Source organism: Strigops habroptila, chromosome 9, assembly GCF_004027225.2.
Source record: "Strigops habroptila isolate Jane chromosome 9, bStrHab1.2.pri, whole genome shotgun sequence".
Lineage (NCBI taxonomy): Eukaryota > Metazoa > Chordata > Aves > Psittaciformes > Psittacidae > Strigops > Strigops habroptila.
The window spans coordinates 24,107,596-24,127,840 of NC_044285.2; the positions used below are offsets into that span (position 1 = coordinate 24,107,596).

At 48.0% G+C, this 20,245-nt stretch overlaps 1 protein-coding gene across 10 annotated transcripts in view; it reads left to right on the top strand.

Moving 5' to 3' along the window:
* Positions 1 to 20,245, top strand: part of ARHGEF9 (Cdc42 guanine nucleotide exchange factor 9) — a 188,589-nt gene that overhangs the window by 119,298 nt on the left and 49,046 nt on the right. For all 10 annotated transcript variants that reach the window (XM_030497057.1, XM_030497059.1, XM_030497058.1 and 7 more), the window contains 2 exons: positions 8,846 to 9,025; positions 18,391 to 18,582. In XM_030497057.1, the coding sequence (XP_030352917.1) occupies positions 8,846 to 9,025; positions 18,391 to 18,582 (372 nt within the window). The remainder of the gene's footprint in view (positions 1 to 8,845; positions 9,026 to 18,390; positions 18,583 to 20,245) is intronic.

A 20,245-nucleotide genomic window follows, 5' to 3' on the forward strand; every position in this document is an offset into this window, starting at 1 on the left:
TAGGTTTGGCATTCCTGACATTTCCAGTCAAATCTTTATGAATGGGTTTGGAAGTTGAGGGTTAGCCACACATGGGCACAGGGATGTTTGGGATGTTCTCTGTACAGCTGAGTGCTCTGTGCTGTATCTCCTCACTGGGTCCCTTGGCTCAGGGCTCCACAGCAGCCTCTTGCCCCTCACTGTATATTCCCAGAGCCTAATTTATATGTATCTTGTAATATCCATGTTGCTTATCAGCATCATTCTGCACCTTGGGTAATTGAGAGATGACTGTAGCAGCTTCCCCAGCCCCGCAGTGGTCTGTACACAGCGCCTCGATGTTATCTGGCACAGCCTCTGCCGCTGCTGCCAGCGGGGCTGGTGCTTCATTAACACTGGAACCATGGCTCGGTGATCCCGGCTGCTTCCCACCCAGGCAGCACTCTGCACGCTCAGCCCAGGAGCATTAAACTGGGAATAAACCAAAGCACAGCTTTGACTCTGACCACAGGAGGGGTTTCCAGTACAACTCTGGCTCTTTGAGGCAGGTCCGGCCTTCGTTTAGGAACGTGAGGAGTCCTCCTTTATCATCTAAACCTAAAATAACTGCACAAATCCCACTGGGATTTGTGCAGGTATTTTAGGTTTAGATGATAAAGAGTATTTAGACCTTTGTTTTCCATGTGCTGTGAGGAGGGATTCGTGCTGACAGCCAGTGTTGGCAACGGGTCAGGAAGGCGCCGGGAGCTGCTCTGTCTGTGTCTGATGGAAGGTGCTGGTTTTCCCGGAGCAATTTCAACTTTGAGTCCCAGAACCAATCTCATAATTTATCCGAGTTAAAAGATTACGGTTAGTGGTTATTTGTAATTACTCTACATGAAAGATATGTCATCAGGCAAAGGGAGGCTTAATGTGCCCGGTACACAAAAGGGATTGGAAAGCAATTACGGTGACATATGTGCCATCAAAGCAGAGGGCTCACTGCTGCCCCAGAGCCAATTACAAACCACATGGGCAGTGCTTTAGTGGGGGAACTCTGTCTTGTTCCTGGGCCTTTGCCTCGTTGCTGCCTGGGTTTTATGGGCACTCACAGCTCTGTGTTGTGCTGTTATTATTAATAGCAATGCCATAGACAATAGCCATGATAAGGTGGAGAAGAAGGCTAATGGCATAGCCTGCGGTCTGCTGCTGCACCCTGCGCGGGGCCGGGTGGTTTCGTGTCTGTCAGGCCACAGCTTTTCAGGAAAATTTAAATGAATGAATAATAAAATAACCCAGGTCCTAGTGAACCTTTGTACTGATTCTCCACCTTTAGATACATAAAGCTTCCAAGCAAGTGTGGCTGTCTTTCCGGTATACAGGCATACCAAAGGCTCTCTCACTCCAATCAGCCTCTTTCAGCTGAAATCCAGCCATTAGTTAAATTCATCAAAGGGCTTGAAAGCAGAAAGGGAAAGTCTTTGCCTTGTGCTTAACCTTTGTGTGATTGCACCTCTTCAGAGAATAAGCAAATCAAGTGGAAGTGCCCTCCCATTTGTTTTGTGAATGAGCTGTGTGGCGAATTCACTCTGATTTGGCATTATTCAGTTTGTCTCGTTTCTGAGGAGAGCTTTAAAAATAAATACACCATCACAGGGACTGTTGGGAGATCACACAAGAGCAGAAGCACAACATGATGGGGGTGGGTGATGGTTTCTTGTACGCTTCCTTTTTGTCTGCTCCATTGACCTGTCCTAGTTGTGAAAACCAGCGACGGGTTGGGCAGAAATATGGGCTGTGGCTTCTGCTGCCGGTGGAGCTCAGGTGAGCCCCACCAAACTGCTCCCCTGCTGTACCATGTACATGGTTTCCATGGGAGATCCACACCAGTGGGTCTCAGCAGAGCTGTGGGTGCCTCCTTGGGAAATCCCGAAGATGACAGCGTTGCTGTTGCAATAAATGGCCCCATGATTAACAGCCCCATCGATGTGTGTTGTGTTACTGCTCGTGAGGGAGCAATGCAGTTCAAACCCAGGAGGGTGAAGCAGTGTGAGGTGCCTTTCTGCTGGGAAGCAGAATGGGAATTCTCATTTGGCTGGAGGTTTGCAGATGGTTTGTGGCTCCTGTGCTGCTGGGGTTGCTTGGAGCGTTGATTTCTTTACTCTAAATGCCAGCTCTCTGTATATCCTTGTTTGAAGATGTTTTGCCTGCTGCCATGGTGGAAGGGCCTGTTGTGTACAGTGGGAAATGCTATTGTTATTTTACAGTGCTTTTATGTTGTCTCAATGAAGGGCATGTCTGGACAAGAACAGTCTGAACAAACAGGGTAGTCTCACCACAGTTCTCCATGTCCCCTTCACAGCCCGCTCCTCTGGAGGAGCAGAGATGATGTAATGCTGAGTTGAAAGGGAACTACCCAGAGCTTATATTTAAAGCTGTTATAACTCTCTTGATGCATTAATAAATGATCTAATAGAGAAATATTTCCCTGCCTTAAGATTATTGATGTTACCCAGAGGCTGTGGTCCTGCAAACTCCGTAGGTACTTAGAATTTTCTAAGGAGATGGTGATCTGTGGTAGATTTCTTTGGAGGTTTTGGGAAGTGGCTCTTCATGGAGTGAATTTTGGACTAGTGAGAAACTCTGTGCTGGAAACTCAGTGCAGAATCTTGTGGGCTAACACTGGTTATTATCCCTGGAAGAGATACGGATTGGTAATAGTGGCTTGTGTGGTCTCAAACTGAATCACTGCCTGAAAGGATTTCTGCTGTTTTGTGCCCATTTCAGTCTCCAGGGACCAGCAAGTCCCTGATTTCTTCTCCAGGCTGGCCCATAAGAAGGCGGGAAGGGTTGATTCGTTGGGAATACTTAGCAAGATTGTGTAAGAGTGGCTGATTTCCCTGACACACGTTTCATACTCGGCTGCCTCACTGCGGGCAGCTGCCGAGGAGCAGATGTTGGCCTCCAACCACGCGCCGTGGCTTCGGAAGCCAGCACAGTCAGCGAAGATGCACCAGATGCATCGGAGGCAGAGGCTCACCCACTCCCCAAACCCTTCTTCCAAGAGGATGGATCAAAGTCCCTTTGCGGTGGCACAGCTGGTTCATGGCTGGTAGATGTAAACCCTGCAGTAGACTGGAAGTTGTTGTAAGTCTTGGTTTAGAGGTCATTTCGGCAATGTTCTTTAGAAACACATCCTAGGCACTGATCCCTTGTTTGATCAGGATGTGCTATAGATAGGACCACGAGGTAAAAGGTGACAAGGTGTGTGGGACCTGCTGCAGCAGGAGGGACTTTCATGACATCCCCCTTCCCCTGCTCTCCTTTGGGTCATACAGGTTTGTTCCAGACTTGCTCTTGTAATGGGATTAGGCAGAGTGATTCCACCGTGCCATGTAACAGGGTGCAGTTCTTGTTATTCCTTTATTTTTATTGTCCTCCTTTCTTTGATGGGGAGAGTTGTTTCATCTTGAGGGCAGCGCCACAGAGCCATGGCCAGGAAAGAAATAATCAAGAATTCCGGAGCTGAACTACCACTTTTGAGCTCCTCCCTTACACTCCTTGGATGCTTCCCCTGTAGCATTAATGACAATCCTTCCCCTTTGCTGAGCTCTTTGGAAAGCACGAGGGAAGGAGGAGTATTCCTCCTTCCCTCATGTCATAATCATTGGCTGGATGGGCATTTCTGAGCTGTCCCCACACTGGTGAGGACCATCACAGCGAGGTGAGCTCAGCAGAGGTTTTGCATTGATGTACCACGATGTGTTTGCTGTGGTACAACCTTGATGTGCCACAGCATCCATGGTGTGCCAGGGCCGGGGGCTCTGGGCTGGCAGGCACTGATGGCTCAGCATCCCCGAGGTTGTGACTCAACAGAGTCCTCTGAAACCCTTTTGTACTGGTTGTTGTTGTTGTCATTTTATTTTAGCAGCCCTCTCATGTCGTTCAGTATTTCCAGTGGTCACATTTCATCCTGGACATAACACCAGACTAGAAGAAAAGGGAAAATCCACCCAGACCTTAAGTAGGAATGGTTTAACTCCTTTCCACTGACTTGACTTGCTCTTGCAAAGGCATTTACCTCTTGTACATGAGCGTTAGGGGTGTCTTCAATAAGCATCTTCAGAGTGAGGGTTTGTGACTGAATTACTGGAGGTTTACAGAGCGCTTTGGAAACCTGCAGTGGAAATCCCTGGCAAGGCTGATGTGTGTGGTCCTGGTGATCCAGTGATAATGCCCATGTTCTTAGTGTGTGATCCAGAAATGTGTCAGTATAATGAGAGAGCATCATCTCTTTTTCCTTTTTCTTTTCTTCATTAAATCAATTTATTTGTGGTGCTGGGACATAGAAGTGGTCCCTCATCTGTCTGTCCTGGTTCTTACCTTTGGCCATGGCCGGGTGTTTGCTGGGAGGTGAAGAGGACCCACGAGGAACAGTGACTCTGGTCCCTAGACCATGGCCAACATGCCAGTAGTTCTTCTTATCTCCTGCCTACTGAGAGAGCTTTTCCTTCGCCCCAGACAAAGTGGTTGGCAGTGCTCTGAGGTCTCCCATCAAACAGTACACATTATTCTCAGGTCTGTTGTTAAGAAATGCTCGTGGGCATTTCTCCTGCACTGATGTTCCGTGGTGAAAGCATCAAGGAACTTTCCTCTTTGGGCTCTTTAGTTTGAGCAACCAACTGACAAGAATAATTGATTTTAATGGCAACTAGGACTTCTACCTGCAAGACAAGCAGTGTTCAGGGTATGTCAAAGCCAAATATATGTTATCACCCATTGCATTTCTTCTAGCAGCCTCCCTCTTCTAAGACACTTTTCCCAAATCTTCATTATTGTAAATTATAAGGCTGAGATTTTGTGACTTCTTCTGGTGGGCACAAAGAACATGATATTATTTACAGCAACCTTCACATACTGAGAAACTGCTGTGTCTGGGAGGGTGTGAGTTAAGATTGGACTATTCCTATTGTGATTATTATTGTTCAACCCTTTTTAGTGCTGGCCAAATCGTAGCTGGGCTTGAACGTGAGGTGGTGGAATTTAAACTCCTGCATCACCTAATTAAACACAGAGAAACAGTCATTTCTGGGGCATGATTCACCTCTCTCGAAGGCAGACAACTGAAACAGCCGAGGTGAATCACACTCCAGATGTGTCTCTTTCTCTTCACTGGTGATAAAGGAGTCCAGATGCTGCGTGGTAGACATTTAATATTACAGGAGATAAGTCCCTTTCGGGGTCTTTGGCTGAGCGTGCCTGACCGTGGTGCTGAGGTGCAGATTTGAATCCAAGAGACGTGAACTTTCCGGAGTGAAAAGCTCCTATCTTCAGTTTGCTCAGAAAATAATATTTCATCCTGACCTTTCTCTAGTTGCTCATCTCTGGCTGCTGCAGATGTCAGGTTCTGTCTCTGTAACCCTGCCCTGCACGAGGCAGACGGCTCCACAGATGCAGCAAGATGTCTTGCAAAATAAATTAAACTGGATCTCTTAATTTTAGGCTCTGACATTCTCTCAATGGACCCAGCACGTGCAGTGGCTGGAACTCGGATTCTGCCATCCCGTTGTCCTCCTTTTCCCCAGCCTGAACTGTGTCTCTTGGAAGGCCAAGGCTTGCCTGCAGGCTTCTGGCATGTGGGTCCCTTCCTTGGGCTAACAATGGACCAGCTGAAAAGGACTGGCTGAAGGGGCCTTTCTTCCATCTGCTGGCACAAGACAATGAAAGCCAAGGACTTAGAGCCTTTCTCCTTGAGTACCAAAAAGCACCTTGCCAGGCCACCTCAGCTCCTGACCTCCACTGAGAGCATCTCCCAGGTCTCTGCTTTCCTGACCCTGTGAGTCCTTGCCAGCCCTTGCCACTGGCTGAGCCAGGCTCCTCGGAGCCGGGGTTTTGTGCCTTAGGCTCAGAAATGTGCTTTTGCAAAGCAGGCTCTGGAGCACCATCCCTCTGAAGCTGGGTCCCAGTGACGTTTCTGTGGCAGCTCGTGCCCAGAACTGCCAGTGTGTGAAGTGACAGCAAAGTCTTATGTCAGCTGAAGCAGAAAAAGCAGAAACGCGGCTTCTGCGTAAGAGCTCTGTTCCTGGTTCATCAGCACTGCAAAATGGGCTAAAATACCCCATGACATTAACAAAAGGAACGAGGATCAGGCCAACCTGATCTATTTTTTGACGAGAACACTGATTTTTCCAGACAAAGACTCCACCTCATTTATTTAGATAAGCTAAATGCAAGATCACAGTGAGCCGCTGGTGGGAGGTAGCTCTGGGAAAAGGAGGGAGATGTTATGTATTACTGCAGGATTTCTGTGACACTGTAATAAATACTTCACACTGTATCACAAATCTCTGGTAAGATCTCTTTGGGAATAGCATTTGCTGTTCTGGTCATCTGTGTTCAAGAAAGATGCAGGTAAGATATCCAGCTGCTGAAAAGGGCTGGTGAAATGCTCAGGGGAAGGAAGAGCTGTCTGCTGAGATGAGGCTGAACAAGCAGAGCTTGGCCAGGAAACCACAGGCTGGACAGTGGCTATAAATACAGCAAGGGGAAACAGTGGTGAAGGAGAAGAGCTCAGTCCTGGCCACAGAACGGATGACTGTTACCTGGTCTTGAGTATATTGAGGGGATATCCTTCAGCTCTGAAGTCTCCATTCCTTCCAGATCTGTCTTGGGGTTCTTTGTGGTTTAAACTGATTCCTGTTAATGAAAGCATCTAAAAACCTTGATTTAGAGTAGCGGAAGATGTGAGGAAGCACTGAAACATCTCATGACCTAAGGGGGGGTCCCACACCATCTGACTTCATCTAGCACTGATTTGGATGGGATCCTCTGGCACTCAGCTCCTTGTAGCTCTGTTTCGGAAGCCCAGACGTGAGATAAACCCACAGTAGATGCCATCTGCGATAAGTTCAGCGCATCGATTAGGTCCATTGCTTGACTCTTCAGTGAGAGGTTGTTATTAACCCATGCCTGTTTTCTGCCTGCTCTTTGGTGATCTTGTGAGGCAAGAAGAAATGCCCTTTATGATACATGAAGAAGCCATGTTTCTTTTACAGCTCATTTTGAATCAGAAAGGATGATGTGCCAAAATGGAAGTAAGAAGAACATTGTTTTACTTTATCTGCTGCAGGAACAAGAGCAGTCCATTGACTAGATACTTGATAGTTGGCTTTGAGGATGAAAAGCACTAAGTGACAAGTTAGGCTCTCTTAGATCTTGCTGCTTTGTGTGCAACTGACTCTTCTAATTGAAGAGCTGAAACTGCAGCTGTAATTGTCACAAACCTGAGGAGCTTGATTTCTTAAAGGAAACTCAGTTCAAGGGAAACGGTAAATCAGGTCCTTTAATCTGTTGACTGAATTGCCTGTAGGGACTTGAATGTTCTTACATGTTTATGCTCCGAACCCTGCAGCAGTGCTAGAAGGTTTCCTGCAAGTTCTTACTGTGCAGGTAGCTATTAGCAGGCACTTCAGTAAGCCAAGCTTATAAAAGAGCTGTTAAGAGCTCTCTAACCATTCCCAGTGCTTTTACACTTGCACAACCGCTGCGACGGGGTTATTGTCTTTATGCTTTGTATGGCTTGCCTAAATTGAATGGATATCTGTGGCTGTTAAAGTCTTGCCATGTGGAAGGTCTGTAATGGTTGCAGCGCTGAGCTCGCTCTTTGTGAGCTGAAATTTGGATTTGGAGGCGAGCCCAAGCACATATTCAGCGAGTCTCAGCAGAATTAATGAACAAGGTTCAGGATGGCTCTGACAAGCTCATAAGCATATGGGTAAAGTCTCTATTTGCTCGGGCAGTCTCACTGTTGAGTGCAGAATTCCTGCGGATGAATCACAAATAGAGTTTGTTATTCTGTTAAAACCTATCTGCCTGTCATTCTGAGGAGCAGCGGGTGGCCCAGCATGGGTGGATGCTTTGTCTTGGGGATGCACAAGCACCAGTGTTTGGTCCTTCCTGCAAGCGTTAAGTAGGAGTTTGATGTATAGAAAACCGGTGGCTGACAGTGAAATGAGAACTGGTGAGGTCCCTGCCGTGGTGCTGGCCCAGCTCTAAGGTGACTGTGTGCTCCTTAGAGGTTCAGGAGGTCCTGTCAGAGCCAGGTCTGGCCTCAGTCGTTTCTAGTGGGCAGGAATCTGCCCCTGGAACACCATCAGGACAGCCAGTGCTGGTGGGTTTTGTGTGGGCAGAGTGAGGTTTGAGTGTGCCACAGAGCTGGGCTGTGCTTCAGGTCCGCTCTGGAACAGGTCAGCGGGTGCCACGGGGCCCTTTGTGTGTGCTGGGGAGCTTGGAGGTTTCAGAAGCAAGGGATGTCAGTACGTCACATCACCAGCACTGAATAAATATGCAACTTCCAGCTTTAAAGAAAAATGTTCTAAATATGTTGGCAAACTTTGCTTGGATTTGCATGGAAACCCTTCTGAGCCTCGAGCTGGGATCTGAACCTTTAACTGAACAACTTGTTCTGGAACAGATTCCTCTGCAGGGCTCCATCGCTCGGTTTTGCCATGTTTGGGAACTCCCAGCTATCCATTACACTAACCAAACTGCATCCAAAAGCCGTGTACCCTGGTAGATGTGCATGCTCATGACTACATGGTGGTGGCATTCAGAGGGGGGTGCTGCTGTTCCCATGCATGGGGCCGGGACCGAGAGGTCCTGAGCATCCACCTGCAGTGCTCACTTGTGTGGCATGGTTAAGAGCAGGACGTTGGTGTGTAGAAACAGTGACAGCCTGGATTCCACCACACGAGGGTGAAATGGTTCTGGGTTGGAATGGAGGAATATTGTTTTCCTTTGGCTGAACGCTTTTTGTGTGCTGCTGCTGTGCATGTGCTTGCTTTGGGGAACCGAGCTCTTACTGACTGCTGGTTTTCTGTTTCCAAAGCTGATCAGTGGTGGTTCTATTGTAAGTGCTGAGGCAGTATGGGATCACGTCACCATGGCCAACCGGGAGTTGGCGTTTAAAGCAGGAGACGTTATCAAGGTCCTGGATGCTTCCAACAAGGACTGGTGGTGGGGTCAGATCGATGATGAAGAAGGATGGTTTCCCGCCAGCTTCGTGAGGGTAAGTGACTTTCTTCTTTTTACCACTACAATGAATCACTGCCGAGGCTGCTCAGAACTGTCAGTGAGTTGAACTGGTTCCTGTGCTTGTTATCACTGATGCTTGTTCCCAGTGTGTCTGTTTTCTGTCAAAAACTGGGGAGTAAAGAAGGTTTCAAAAGAAACGAGAGTGGGGGAGAATGGGATGGGGTAGGTATTAGTGCAACTTTTTATGCTTTGGGAATACGGAGTGGCCTTTGCTATGTGGCTGTTGTAGCCTCTCTCCTTAAGCAGTTGTTTGGGAAGACAGTTAAATGTTATGTGGATTATGAGTAGATAATTCGGTGGGGCCTAAAAGGTCACATCAGCTCCCAGCAACGTGCATTTGGAAGAGCTTTAGCACAGGGAGGTGTGAGCCCTCCCCTTGCCAAAAGCAGTGCTGCTTTCTGACTCTTGAGCACTTGGGGATGTAAAATCACTTCACTGATTAGTCCATGACCAGCTCTGGTTATTTTTTATGGAGCCAAGGCCCCATTGTGCTGGTCTATGTCTTTCTACTGAAGCAGGTTTTGCTGTGCCCAGCCACCTCCAGTGGTGATCACAAATCAGAAGGGTTTGAGCACTTGACTTCCTTTGCTCAGTATGTGTTAAAAAAGCCAAGGGACAAGAAGATGCCCTTTTTTGCTGTCATCAGCTCCTGACACACGATTTGGGCACTCTCAAGCCTTCCTCAGGGAGTCAAGACATTGGCTTTGACCATGTGTATTTCCTTCTCCTTTCCTTTCTGCGCAGGGTTTGATAGGTGGGATCAGAGGTTTGCTTCCTTCAGAAGCTATGGGGATGTGGTTCCAAAAATGACAATTTCTATTGCCTTGTGAAACTGTGAAGGATGACTCTTTCCTCTGAGCCTTCCAGGCAGTTTGACAGGCTTCACAGTGTGAAGGGGAAGACTTGTCTCTGAAACACACTGAAGACCGTGCTGCATCCTAAGGAGATGCTGTGTTTGCTTTGGGTCTCTGCCTGTCACCCTCCCTCTGTTGGGCAACCCTGTGTCATCAGCATCCCTGGTTGATTACATCATTTCATCTGGGAAATAGCCATATGGATTAGGAAAATTGGGTGTAAAATGCATCCCCCATGGTATCATGATGCAGCTCTTGTGTCTCTCCTAGGTCTGGCCAGTGCTAAGAGCGATTGATCAGTGACTGGAACCGGAGCCTGGGCTGCCTGTGTGAAGGCACAGTGTGGTTATTCTGGCCCAGAATAACAAAGTGTGTTCGGTGTTTAGTTGAATAGGATGCTCTGAGCCTGACCCTGCAGCCAGTGGAGTTTGGAAATGGATTTGTATGAGGTGTGATGCAGATGATAATCTTATTGCAGGAAATGCTCTCCCCAGTGTCTCTAGCACAGCTCTGTGCTGCTGGCTGCAAAGGCTGAACTGGAAAAGTCTGTCTCATTATTTTTGCTTGATTTAGAGACCTAAATATTTTGGGCCAGTTAAACTTCCCAGTGCATTGACCAGTGCTGGTTTGTTTGTGATTCTGGGAAAAAGATGTAATATCCTTTTTGTGTGGTGTAAACATACTGTTCATGGTAGTGATAACAGCCTTGTTTTGCACTGTCCTGTTTGGTAAACCCCACACCAACCAACCAACCAAACAAGCCTGTTTACTCTGAGGCCCCAAACCCTTCAGCTTGGCTGAACTTTCCATCTTTCCCTGCACTTTTCAAAAGCTGGGAGGATGGTTTTAGAAACTGGGAAGAACCAAGCAGAGGGATGAATGAATCTCAGACTGTTGTACACAAACACCTGAACAACATCCTGGAACAGACCTTGGTGCTGAGGAGCATGACAGCCTTACCAGGCAAGTTTCTTGGCCATTCTGTCTATTGCCACAACCCTGTGGCTTGGCTTTACTCCAGCAAAATCAGTCCTTCCATCAGCTCTGCAGGAGACCAGCTTGGTTATTCCATCTGAGAGACACCTGCCCTGGGACCAACTGATGCTCTCCCGAAGGGGGAACCACATGGTTTTGCTGCCATGAATGATAATTAATACCTACCACTAAGTCCCAGGCGTTCCAGATAACATGCAAGAGGAGTTCTGGCACAGTTTGTCCACTGCTCTGCGAGGGAGGCTGAAGGGGACAGTTTGCCACTGGGGTTTACACAGCAGAGCTGCCTTCCCCCTGCAGCACTTGTGTGCTGCAGCCCACTCACTGGTTGTCCTGTGCTGAGAAAACAAGTGCCATTTGGGCTGTCATGTTCTCCTCCCCTCGCTGGCTGAGGTCGCTTGCTTGCCTCTTCACTTCTATTCCTGCATATCCCCCCCTCACTCTCCCTGTCTTTCTCGGGAAGTTATTTGAACCAGATGCCTGCAGAGCCTTTAGGGAAGGTGCTTGTGACCCCTCTTTTACTTGCAGGACCATTGCTGCAGGTTTATGTTCCTTCAAGGTCCAGTCAAAGACCTTTTAACCTAAACCCTTTCCCTTTACTCTTCTCTCCATTTTCCCCCTTCTATTTCTTCTGCAGCTGATCACTCTTTCGTAATGAGGAGGCTGGTTTGTTCTCTGTTGTACTTTGAGCCTGCTTTTTTAAGATGATGCCAGAAAACTGCCTGATTTAGCCTGGGTGGTTCTAGTTTTACTTGCAAAAGAATTGCTTTCCTTTATATCCGTGTTTGTCTTATGCAAGTACAGGAGGGAAAGGGAACATGTTGCACAGCAGAGGATGAAAAGCAGTTCAAGTGAGGGATGACAGGACAGACCAGGCAGGTATAAAACTAAACAGGATTCATTTCAGGCTATTTTAGACTCTAGGTCTTGTGTAGGTCCTAACAGGGGGTGCAGCAGCAGATCACTGCAAAGTCAGATTCCTCTAAAAGTCATTTGGATCACTTCTGAGGACAAACCTGGGCTGGAAACCTACTTTGCATTGAGACGTCTGACGCTTCTTGCTCTCCAGCCAGATCATATGAAAATGTTTGGCAAAGCATTTGGCACTCACGAAATCTCATAGCAGGAAAAATTCACATTTGCAAGTGCAGAGGAAAACAGGAACCTGCTGATTCCCTTGGCCTCCTTTACACGTGTAGCTGGGAGGGCTGCAAACAAAAACCACGCTTGAGTGGCCTGCACGTACGGGAGCCGTTGTCTTCACACCTAACATCTGCAGTTATCCTCTTAGTAGCTTGAGACTTGGCTAGAAGAACAGGGAGAGGGGAAAGCCATAGAGGTTTGGGAGCACAGGAACTTTCACTGGATGATAAAGTGATGCTTTTAGGGGAAGAGAAAAGGCACAACATGGGAGAAATAGAATTAGGAGCTAGCTGGAAATGGTTTTCTGCAGGAAGCTGCTGTACTAAGGGAGGAAGTTATGAAAAGCCTTAAGTCATTAGAGAGGTGGATGAGAACCCCAGAACTAGATTTAAGGCTGAATGATGAGCTGGGTTTAGGACAGATGAAGGTATCTGTGTAGTATTTTAGCACGTTATCAAGTGAGCAGGTTGGGCAGCCACGGGGGGCAACCATCACCCTTGTGCTACACAATGTCTTTGAATATCCTGTCAACTTCTAGGGGTCTGAGAGGGTGGGAGGTGCAATTGGGGGAAAAAACAGCAGGAATTTTAAGGAGGATTTCGTATTGCTGTCGTGATGATGCTGCTTGTTGCTCTTCTCTCCTTTGTGGATGGCACAGCCTTGGGCTGTCTTTACACTATGTGGTGCAAATGCGTTGTTGCGTACCAGCACTTTCCACATCCACTCAAAAAAATAGGCTTAGTGTTTGTAGGGAGGAATTTACAGCCCAGAATAATAGCCCAGTGCTGCAAATGCATCGATTGTTGTACCTTAAGGTCTCCTTTAGAAAATACAGTAAGTCTCAAAACAAAGTTTTGATTGCACAGCCCAGCATCACGTCTCCAAAATGGCCCAAGTGAGATTCAAGCACTCCAAACACAGGAAATCAAATAGCATCATGTCTGGGCTCTGACATCTTTCCACTGAGAAAGAAATAAAACCATGAAAGCTTATGGATGTTTAGTGCTCTGGAATCTTTCCCCAGAGACGTGGCAGAATGCACCCATCCTGGGCAGAGCAGGGGACTGATTTTGTTATAAAGCTCTCCTTAATCTCTTTGGATACCACAAAGCAGACTGAGTTTCCAGAACACATTTCTTCTCACCTCAACTCCTGCCTTATATTTACTAAGCTAAACTAAAGGGCAGAGCTGGGTTGAGGAGGTTTTACTGCAACTTCTTGTAGCGCCCTTTGACTTGGTTGTCAGGAGAAATGAAAGTCAATGGTCCTCTAAAAGCCTGAGCAAAGATGGTGTATAAATTCTATGCAGCCCATACCTCTTCCATAGGAGGAACTGCAGGGGTGGATCAGTGCAGCAATGCTCCTTGTTCTCTCTCATCGTTGCCAAGCTTTCCCCAAGTGTTGTAATTTTAGATTGATTTTCCTGCTGAAAAAGCTGCCTTTGACCCACTTTATTTTCTGCTGCTAAAGGAGAAGTGCTGGATGGATTGGTGTAAGCTTTTAAGGCGCTGTTTAGAAGCAGACTCTAACCCCAGGGTCTTGTCTTAGTGCCCAGCAGCTCGTGCATTTTATCGGGTAGGTGGAATTAGCTGTTTTTTGTAGGAGTTGACTGCTCTGTATTGCAGGGGTAGCTCTGAGATCCAGCCACATCTTGCTGCCCATCAGCAAGGCAAAAAAAGGCCTTTTTTGCCTTTAAAAACACTGCATGCATAAGGATCTTAATACAACAGCACGTCACTCATCTGCTTGTCCATCACTGCAGCCACTGCATCTACTGAGCACCAATGGCAGCAGCATCAAGGTGAGGTTTTCCAGAGAAGAGTGGATGGGCTGAAGTGGCCGTCACCTGTGGGACAAGCAGGACAGTGTGTGCTGCAGTGTCTGCTGCAGTCGCTGCCTTCCAAAGGAGATTTTATTCTCCCGTGGCAAATCCAGCATAAAAATAGCTGCTGGTAGAGGTATCGCCCTCAGTGGAGCAGCAATCCAGGATGCGCTGCAGACAAACGGGGGCTTGCGTTGGGGTTTTAAAGTCAAGCAGCATTTTAGCATCCAAATGGGCTAATTGCAGATGCTGTTATCATGACAGCTCATGTCACTCAGCTCAGCATGCACCAGATCCCCAAAGGTTCAAGTGCTGGCACTGGGGCCCTTCCCCATGTGGGCTGGCTGCGCATATAGAACCAGTGGTTTGAGGCCATTCTTTGAAGCAGGCAAACTGGGCACCAGTCTGCCCTCTCCCAAACTGGTCCTGAAGGAAGATCTTTCCCCTGGTGAAGTTCTGCAGGAGCTGCTGGAGCTGCTGAGCTTCCGCTCTTCCCTATTGTGCATATGTAGCATCACACAGTGGGGGCTTTTGGGTTTTAGGAAACGGGGAGGGCTGAGCCCTAACTCAGGTATTTTGGTGGATATAGTGTAGAACATCCAGTTTATTGCAAGGAACTTTTGCTACATGGTGGAGCTCCAGCCCATGGGAGACTGTACATTTAAACCGCAGGAAACGGGGAGCAAACACAGGTCATGTTCTTTGGAGCTGTTTGTGTTCACCTTTCACAGATACAGAGTGTGAAGCTGTCCCTATGGATTCCCTGTTTTCTTCTCTTCCAGAAAGGAGGGAAGGGTATTTCTCTTCTCAGATAAAGGGAACTTCCTGAGGCTGGGAGTGAAGAGTTTTAGAGGGGAGAGGAAGATCTGGAAGTGGGTTTGCTGAAGCTGGGGCACTGTGGGAAGGACAGAGAAGGTATCAAAGACCTTGTGAACTGGAGGGAAATGAAGGACAGTGAGGCTGGAGCCAGATTACAGAGAGAGAAATTCAGGCTGCAGGAGAAAATAGTGGTAGGACCCAGGAGGGAAAACCTACTTGCTTCAGCTGCCTTTCCTTCTACTGCCAAATGTCCTGTTCCTTCTCCTGGAAGAGGATACAGGGAGATGATGGGCTGTGTTTTGCAGCAGATGGCACCTCAGCCACAGTCCCACACTTCCCCATGGAAAAGGCACACAGAAGGGCAGCGAGGCCGGGATGGCCGGGGCAGCTGCTGGAGGGCAGGCAGCATCCCTGTGCCACGTCCTCACTGCCTCCCTGAAGACAGGGAGGGGAGAAGCGTCTGCCCTTGGGCATTTGGAGAGCCCAGGACAGGCTGTGCTTCCTCCCGAGGGCAGAGAGAGGCTCTGCTGGATCACTGGAGAGACACATGGAGATGGATGATGTTTTACTTATGCAAAGCTCTGCACCATGAGCCCTACTTGATTGCAAATAAGCCAGTGATCTTTTTAATCCAGTGCAGAGTCCAACAGAGCATGCATATAAAAGAGTGCATGTGGCTGAGAGCAAGGGCACAGCACTAGGGAACCACCAGAAGAAGGGAGAGGGGACAAACCCTGTGGCTCGTGGGGTGGCTCTGCTGAGCAGGGGTGGCTTGGTGGGTAAACCAGTCCCAAGGCTTTGTGCTGCAGGTTGTTTCTGCAGGGTTCCTGGAGTGACCACTGTTTGGAACCAGGTTTTGGTGAAGGTTGGGCTGCTCACACTGGTATCCGTTATAAAGCTGGTGGTGAGCAGAGATTCAGTGGAATGGCAGCAGCTCTCTGGAAGGATCTGCCTGTATCATTAATCTGCCACATGATTTAATTGTGAGCTGGAATCCAGGATGGCACATTATCTGCTAGTTTTGTCCTTGTGAATATCCAATGGAAGGAGATTAATAATCCAGATGGCTGGTAAAATGTTTGTTTTATCATGCTTTGTGATTATTATGAGACTGTCAGCCCTCAGAGCCTATTCAAGTAAAATGTCCTCTATATACAGTGTGTGCATTCAGCAGTCTAAATATATAATAATTACAGGTCAGCTCATGTTGGAACGGTGCCATTTGGTGATTTTATGCACCATTTGGGGATAGCTGCAAGTTGATAAATCACATTTCTACAGATTTTATATCATAGAATGGTTTGGGTTGGAAGGGACTTTAAAGCTCCTCCAGTTCCAACCCCCTGCCCACCTTCCATTAGAGCAGGTTGCTCCAAGCCCCATCCAGTGTAGTGAACGCCTTACTTACAGGTGACTGGACTGGGCTAAAATAGGAACCTTTGCAGCATTGTCTGAATCAACTAAATATGACATTTAATGTTACTGGGAAAAACCAGTGTCACCCCCCGTTTGCCTCTTCCACCTTCCTGTCGCCTGCAGCACACCACCCTTGTGGTTTGAGCGGGCAGGTCAGTGAAGCAGAGAGGATCTGGCCCGGGGTGGTGGCGTTGGGTCAGAGGACACATTAACACTTAAGGTGCAGCCTTCCCTTGCCCCAGAGCAGCCCAGCTCCTTCCCAGCACAGGCACAAGAGGATTTGAGAGCTGAAGTTGCAAACCCAACTGTACTGCGTCACACCAAAGATCTCTCTGGCCAAATTGTTGCTTATGGATCATGGAATCATGGAATGGTTTGTGTCGAAGGGACCTTAAAGCTCATCCAGTCCCAACCCCCTGCCACGGGGAGGGACACCTTCCACTAGAGCAGGTTGCTCCAAGCCCCTGTGTCCAACCTGGCCTTGAACACTGCCAGGGATGGGGCAGCCACAGCTTCTCTGGGCACCCTGTGCCGACGCCTCAGCACCCTCACAGGGGAGAACTTACTGATATGAGTAGAAGAGTTTGGTGAGCTCGAAGTGGTTCGTGTAAGTCCATATTTCAGGGTATGCATGAACTTTCTGTGCCCTCCACTTGAACATAAAGTCTGTCAGCCTCAAAAATATTCATGACAAATGTCACTGGTAAGGTGGATTATCCCTTTAGAGATGCGGAGAGCCTCCACCAGTTGAAGTGATTTGCCCAGGGTCAGCAGCAGAGCTGCCAAGGTACCTCATCTCTGTGAGTCATGGTCCACACTTCAAGTGATCCCCTGGAAGAATGATCCTCGCTTGAATTAGGTGGAACTTTAGAGGTTAAGGCGGAAAGCAGGAGTGTTTGAGCAGCACAGTGGGATTAATCCTTTCAGCAGCTGAGGCTGCGGAGTGCGGGGACGAAGCCCGTTCGGCTTTTTCTGCTGCTGATAAAATTGTTGCATTTGTTTTTAATCTAAAGTAGAAGTCGTCTCGATTAGAACTGTGTTGTTTTTTTTTTTCCTTTTGGGAACATGAATCCTAGCAGGAAGGAGCAAAAATTTCATTAAGGAAATAAGCAGGTCTCCCGAGATTCCCAGATGTGGCAGCGGGGAGTGTTCCTGCAGCGCACAAAAGGCAAAGCAAATTCTGAGGGTTTCAGAAATCACGAACGTTTGCAAGCTTGCTATTTGCCTTCGAGTTCCCAAGCCTGTAGGATTCCTGCTTTCAAGCTTTTCCCTCGACTGGTATTATTAGATCTGTCCTGCTTTGTTTTGTAAATGAAAATGGAATTTTCTCTCATGATCACTTGACTCCAAGAGGTTGAGCTTTAAAAATCCAAGTTCTCTCTTAGTTTACGAGTTCAGCGTTACGGGTTTTGTTTGATGATGGAAAGAAAATGCAGTGTGCTGGAAACGCAGTGGTCCTTTTCAGGGATTTGGGGGGAATTTGTTCCACTTTAGAGTGTTCAGTGCCATGGGGTGCTTGGCACCCCATCCACAGCTGCCCTCAGCCCCCAGGTCTGAGGAGGCTTGTTCAGCCGCTCTGATCTCTGCGTGGTTCAGGGATCACCACCTCAGGATGCTGAGATTGGGCATTTGCCTGAGTGGAAAGGCTCTTCATGTGAAATGATGAGGAAAGCTGCTGTGAAATGAAAATCAATGCTCATTCACAAATCCTGGCCTGGGAGGTTTACAGGAACAGCAGTGCCACAACCCGGTCAGCCTGGGCTGCAGGTCACATTCCTGCAGGTTCTGAACCTTCTGAGATCAGTCACCTGTAAAGTGCAGAGGGCTTATCCCTCCTTCCAGAGGTTTCCTCCTGTTCGGACAGACCCCAGCTGATGATATGTGGGAACTGGCCAAGCAGGGCTGTATCCCAGTAACTGCCATTTCCTTTAGGTTGGTCTGTTTTATCTATGTACCTCCTGGCTCAGAGCACTTGACAGCATCCAACAGTCCAGTTACATTTCACATGATTATTTTATATTTGGGATCAAAACTGCCAACACTTGAAATCCCTTTGCTTAGGAGAGGGCCTTGGCAGTGTGCAGGGAACCATCGGGGGCTGGTTGCACCAGTGTGAATGAAAAGGGACTGTCTGGGCTGAAAGCTGCTGTCAATACCACTGACAAGAGCATCACCATAAGGAGGAAGTTGGTCCAGTATCTCCCCATGTCTTGCAGCCCAAGACCCAGCCTGCTTTCACTCGTTGGCTTCCTAATGCTTTAAGCCCGTTTCTCTCCCCTCTTCCCCTCGCAGCTATGGGTAAACCAAGAAGATGGAGTGGAGGAGGGAACCAGCGACGTGCAGAATGGCCACTTGGATCCAAGCGCCGACTGCCTGTGTCTCGGCAGGACCGTTCAGAACCGAGACCAGATGAGAGCCAACGTCATCAATGAAATCATGAGCACGGAGCGCCACTACATCAAGCACCTCAAGGACATCTGCGAGGTACATGGGGGTCATGGAGCTGGGCTGCTGCAGCAGGATGTGGGGAAGGCTGTTGGGAGCTGAGATCTGGGTTTGTCCTTGGGTGATGAGAGAAAAAGGTGCAGTGGGTTTGAGTACTGTGTCCAACAGAGGAGCAGCATCTGTCAGTAAGTATTGATATGCTGGATGTGATCATTACCCTGAGTTTGTATTAACTAAAAGTACAATTTTCTGACCAGTTTTCCATACCTCTTTGGCTAAACAATGATGAGGTTGAGATCCTTCGAGCAGTCCTCTTAATTAAAACCTAATGCCATCTACTTTTGAACTTGTGATTGAGGAAATGAGGCTGTAATTAAACCAATCAGTTACCCATTTCATCTGTGTCTTTCATACTGGGTTCACAATTTCCCCTGCCTCAGGATGCCCCCCATTTGCCTTTTCTTATGGTGAGACTGAGAGCAAAATGTTCTCACCTTGGGAAATGAAGTATGTTTTATCCAGTGTAAGAGGAACAGCAAGCAAATGAGCTCTGGTGACTGACCCAGCGCATCCTCAACTTGGTTCTTCTTCATGATACTGCAGTTAACCTCTACCACCCTTTACTGTCCTGCAGTGTGCAGAATCATGATTCCATGATCCATAAGCAACAATGCAGTGTGCCATGAGCTGAGCCCAAAGCACAGTCCGTGTGGTGCTGGGTGTTCAGGAAGGGGAATGCACAGTGTTGCAGGACAGCTTGGGCATCCTGTGCAGGGGATACATTTATCACTACAGGCAGAAGTTTGTTAGCACTAAAACTAAAGCCTGTGGCTTTCAGCTCATCCTTCTGAATGTCTGGGGTTTAGCGAACCTGGGCCCGGTCTTTGCAGAGTCAATGTGGTGAAGCCCCTTGGGAATTCTGCTTAGAAACATGTCTTCTTCCTCCCTTCATACTGCTGCTTCCCTACTGACGAGGCAAAGCAGCCATCCAAAAAGCATCTGTGACGCTTTTCAAAGATGGAAGAGTCTTGGGATTTCAGTTTGGAAACAAAGGAGCTTAATTTCACTGTGCTATTTCCATCCGAGGGCTTTGCACTGAGGAAGGGAAGAACTGCAGGAACTTTTCCACATGTTGTTTCTTTTCCTGCATTTGCACTTTCCTGATGAAAAACTAAATAAGGGCCCTTCCAACTCTAACCCTTCTATGATAAATAAACCTTAACGTGCATTTCCCAGCCATGTCAATCTGATTTTGCCAAATCAGGTTCTCAGGAGGCACAGGCAGGTGTAGCTTCAGTGATGGCTGTGGGGTAGCACTGATTTACAGCACCTAATGATATGTCCCAGATAGGAAAGAGATCTCTTAAGGCTTGTTCTTTACTCTCCATGATGCAAAATAACGTTGAGGGAATGAAGCTTACCTCCAGGTAGAGCACCAGGAAATGATTCAGCTGCTTCTCTCAGAGGAGGAGGACTGACATGGGTATTCTCATCTGCAGAGTGATGGGCTGTCCCTTGCTGGAGAGAGCCTCATTGTGCTCAGTTTAATCAGAGCAACCCGTTTGCCTGGAGAAGGCTGCGAGACAGCTCAGTCATCACCGGCACTTCAGCATTGCATGACACGACTGTTTGTGTCTGTGCATGAGAGGAGGGGGGCTGGAGGTGGGCAGGCAGGGGCTGGTGTGAGCTCCTCCCCGTGCTG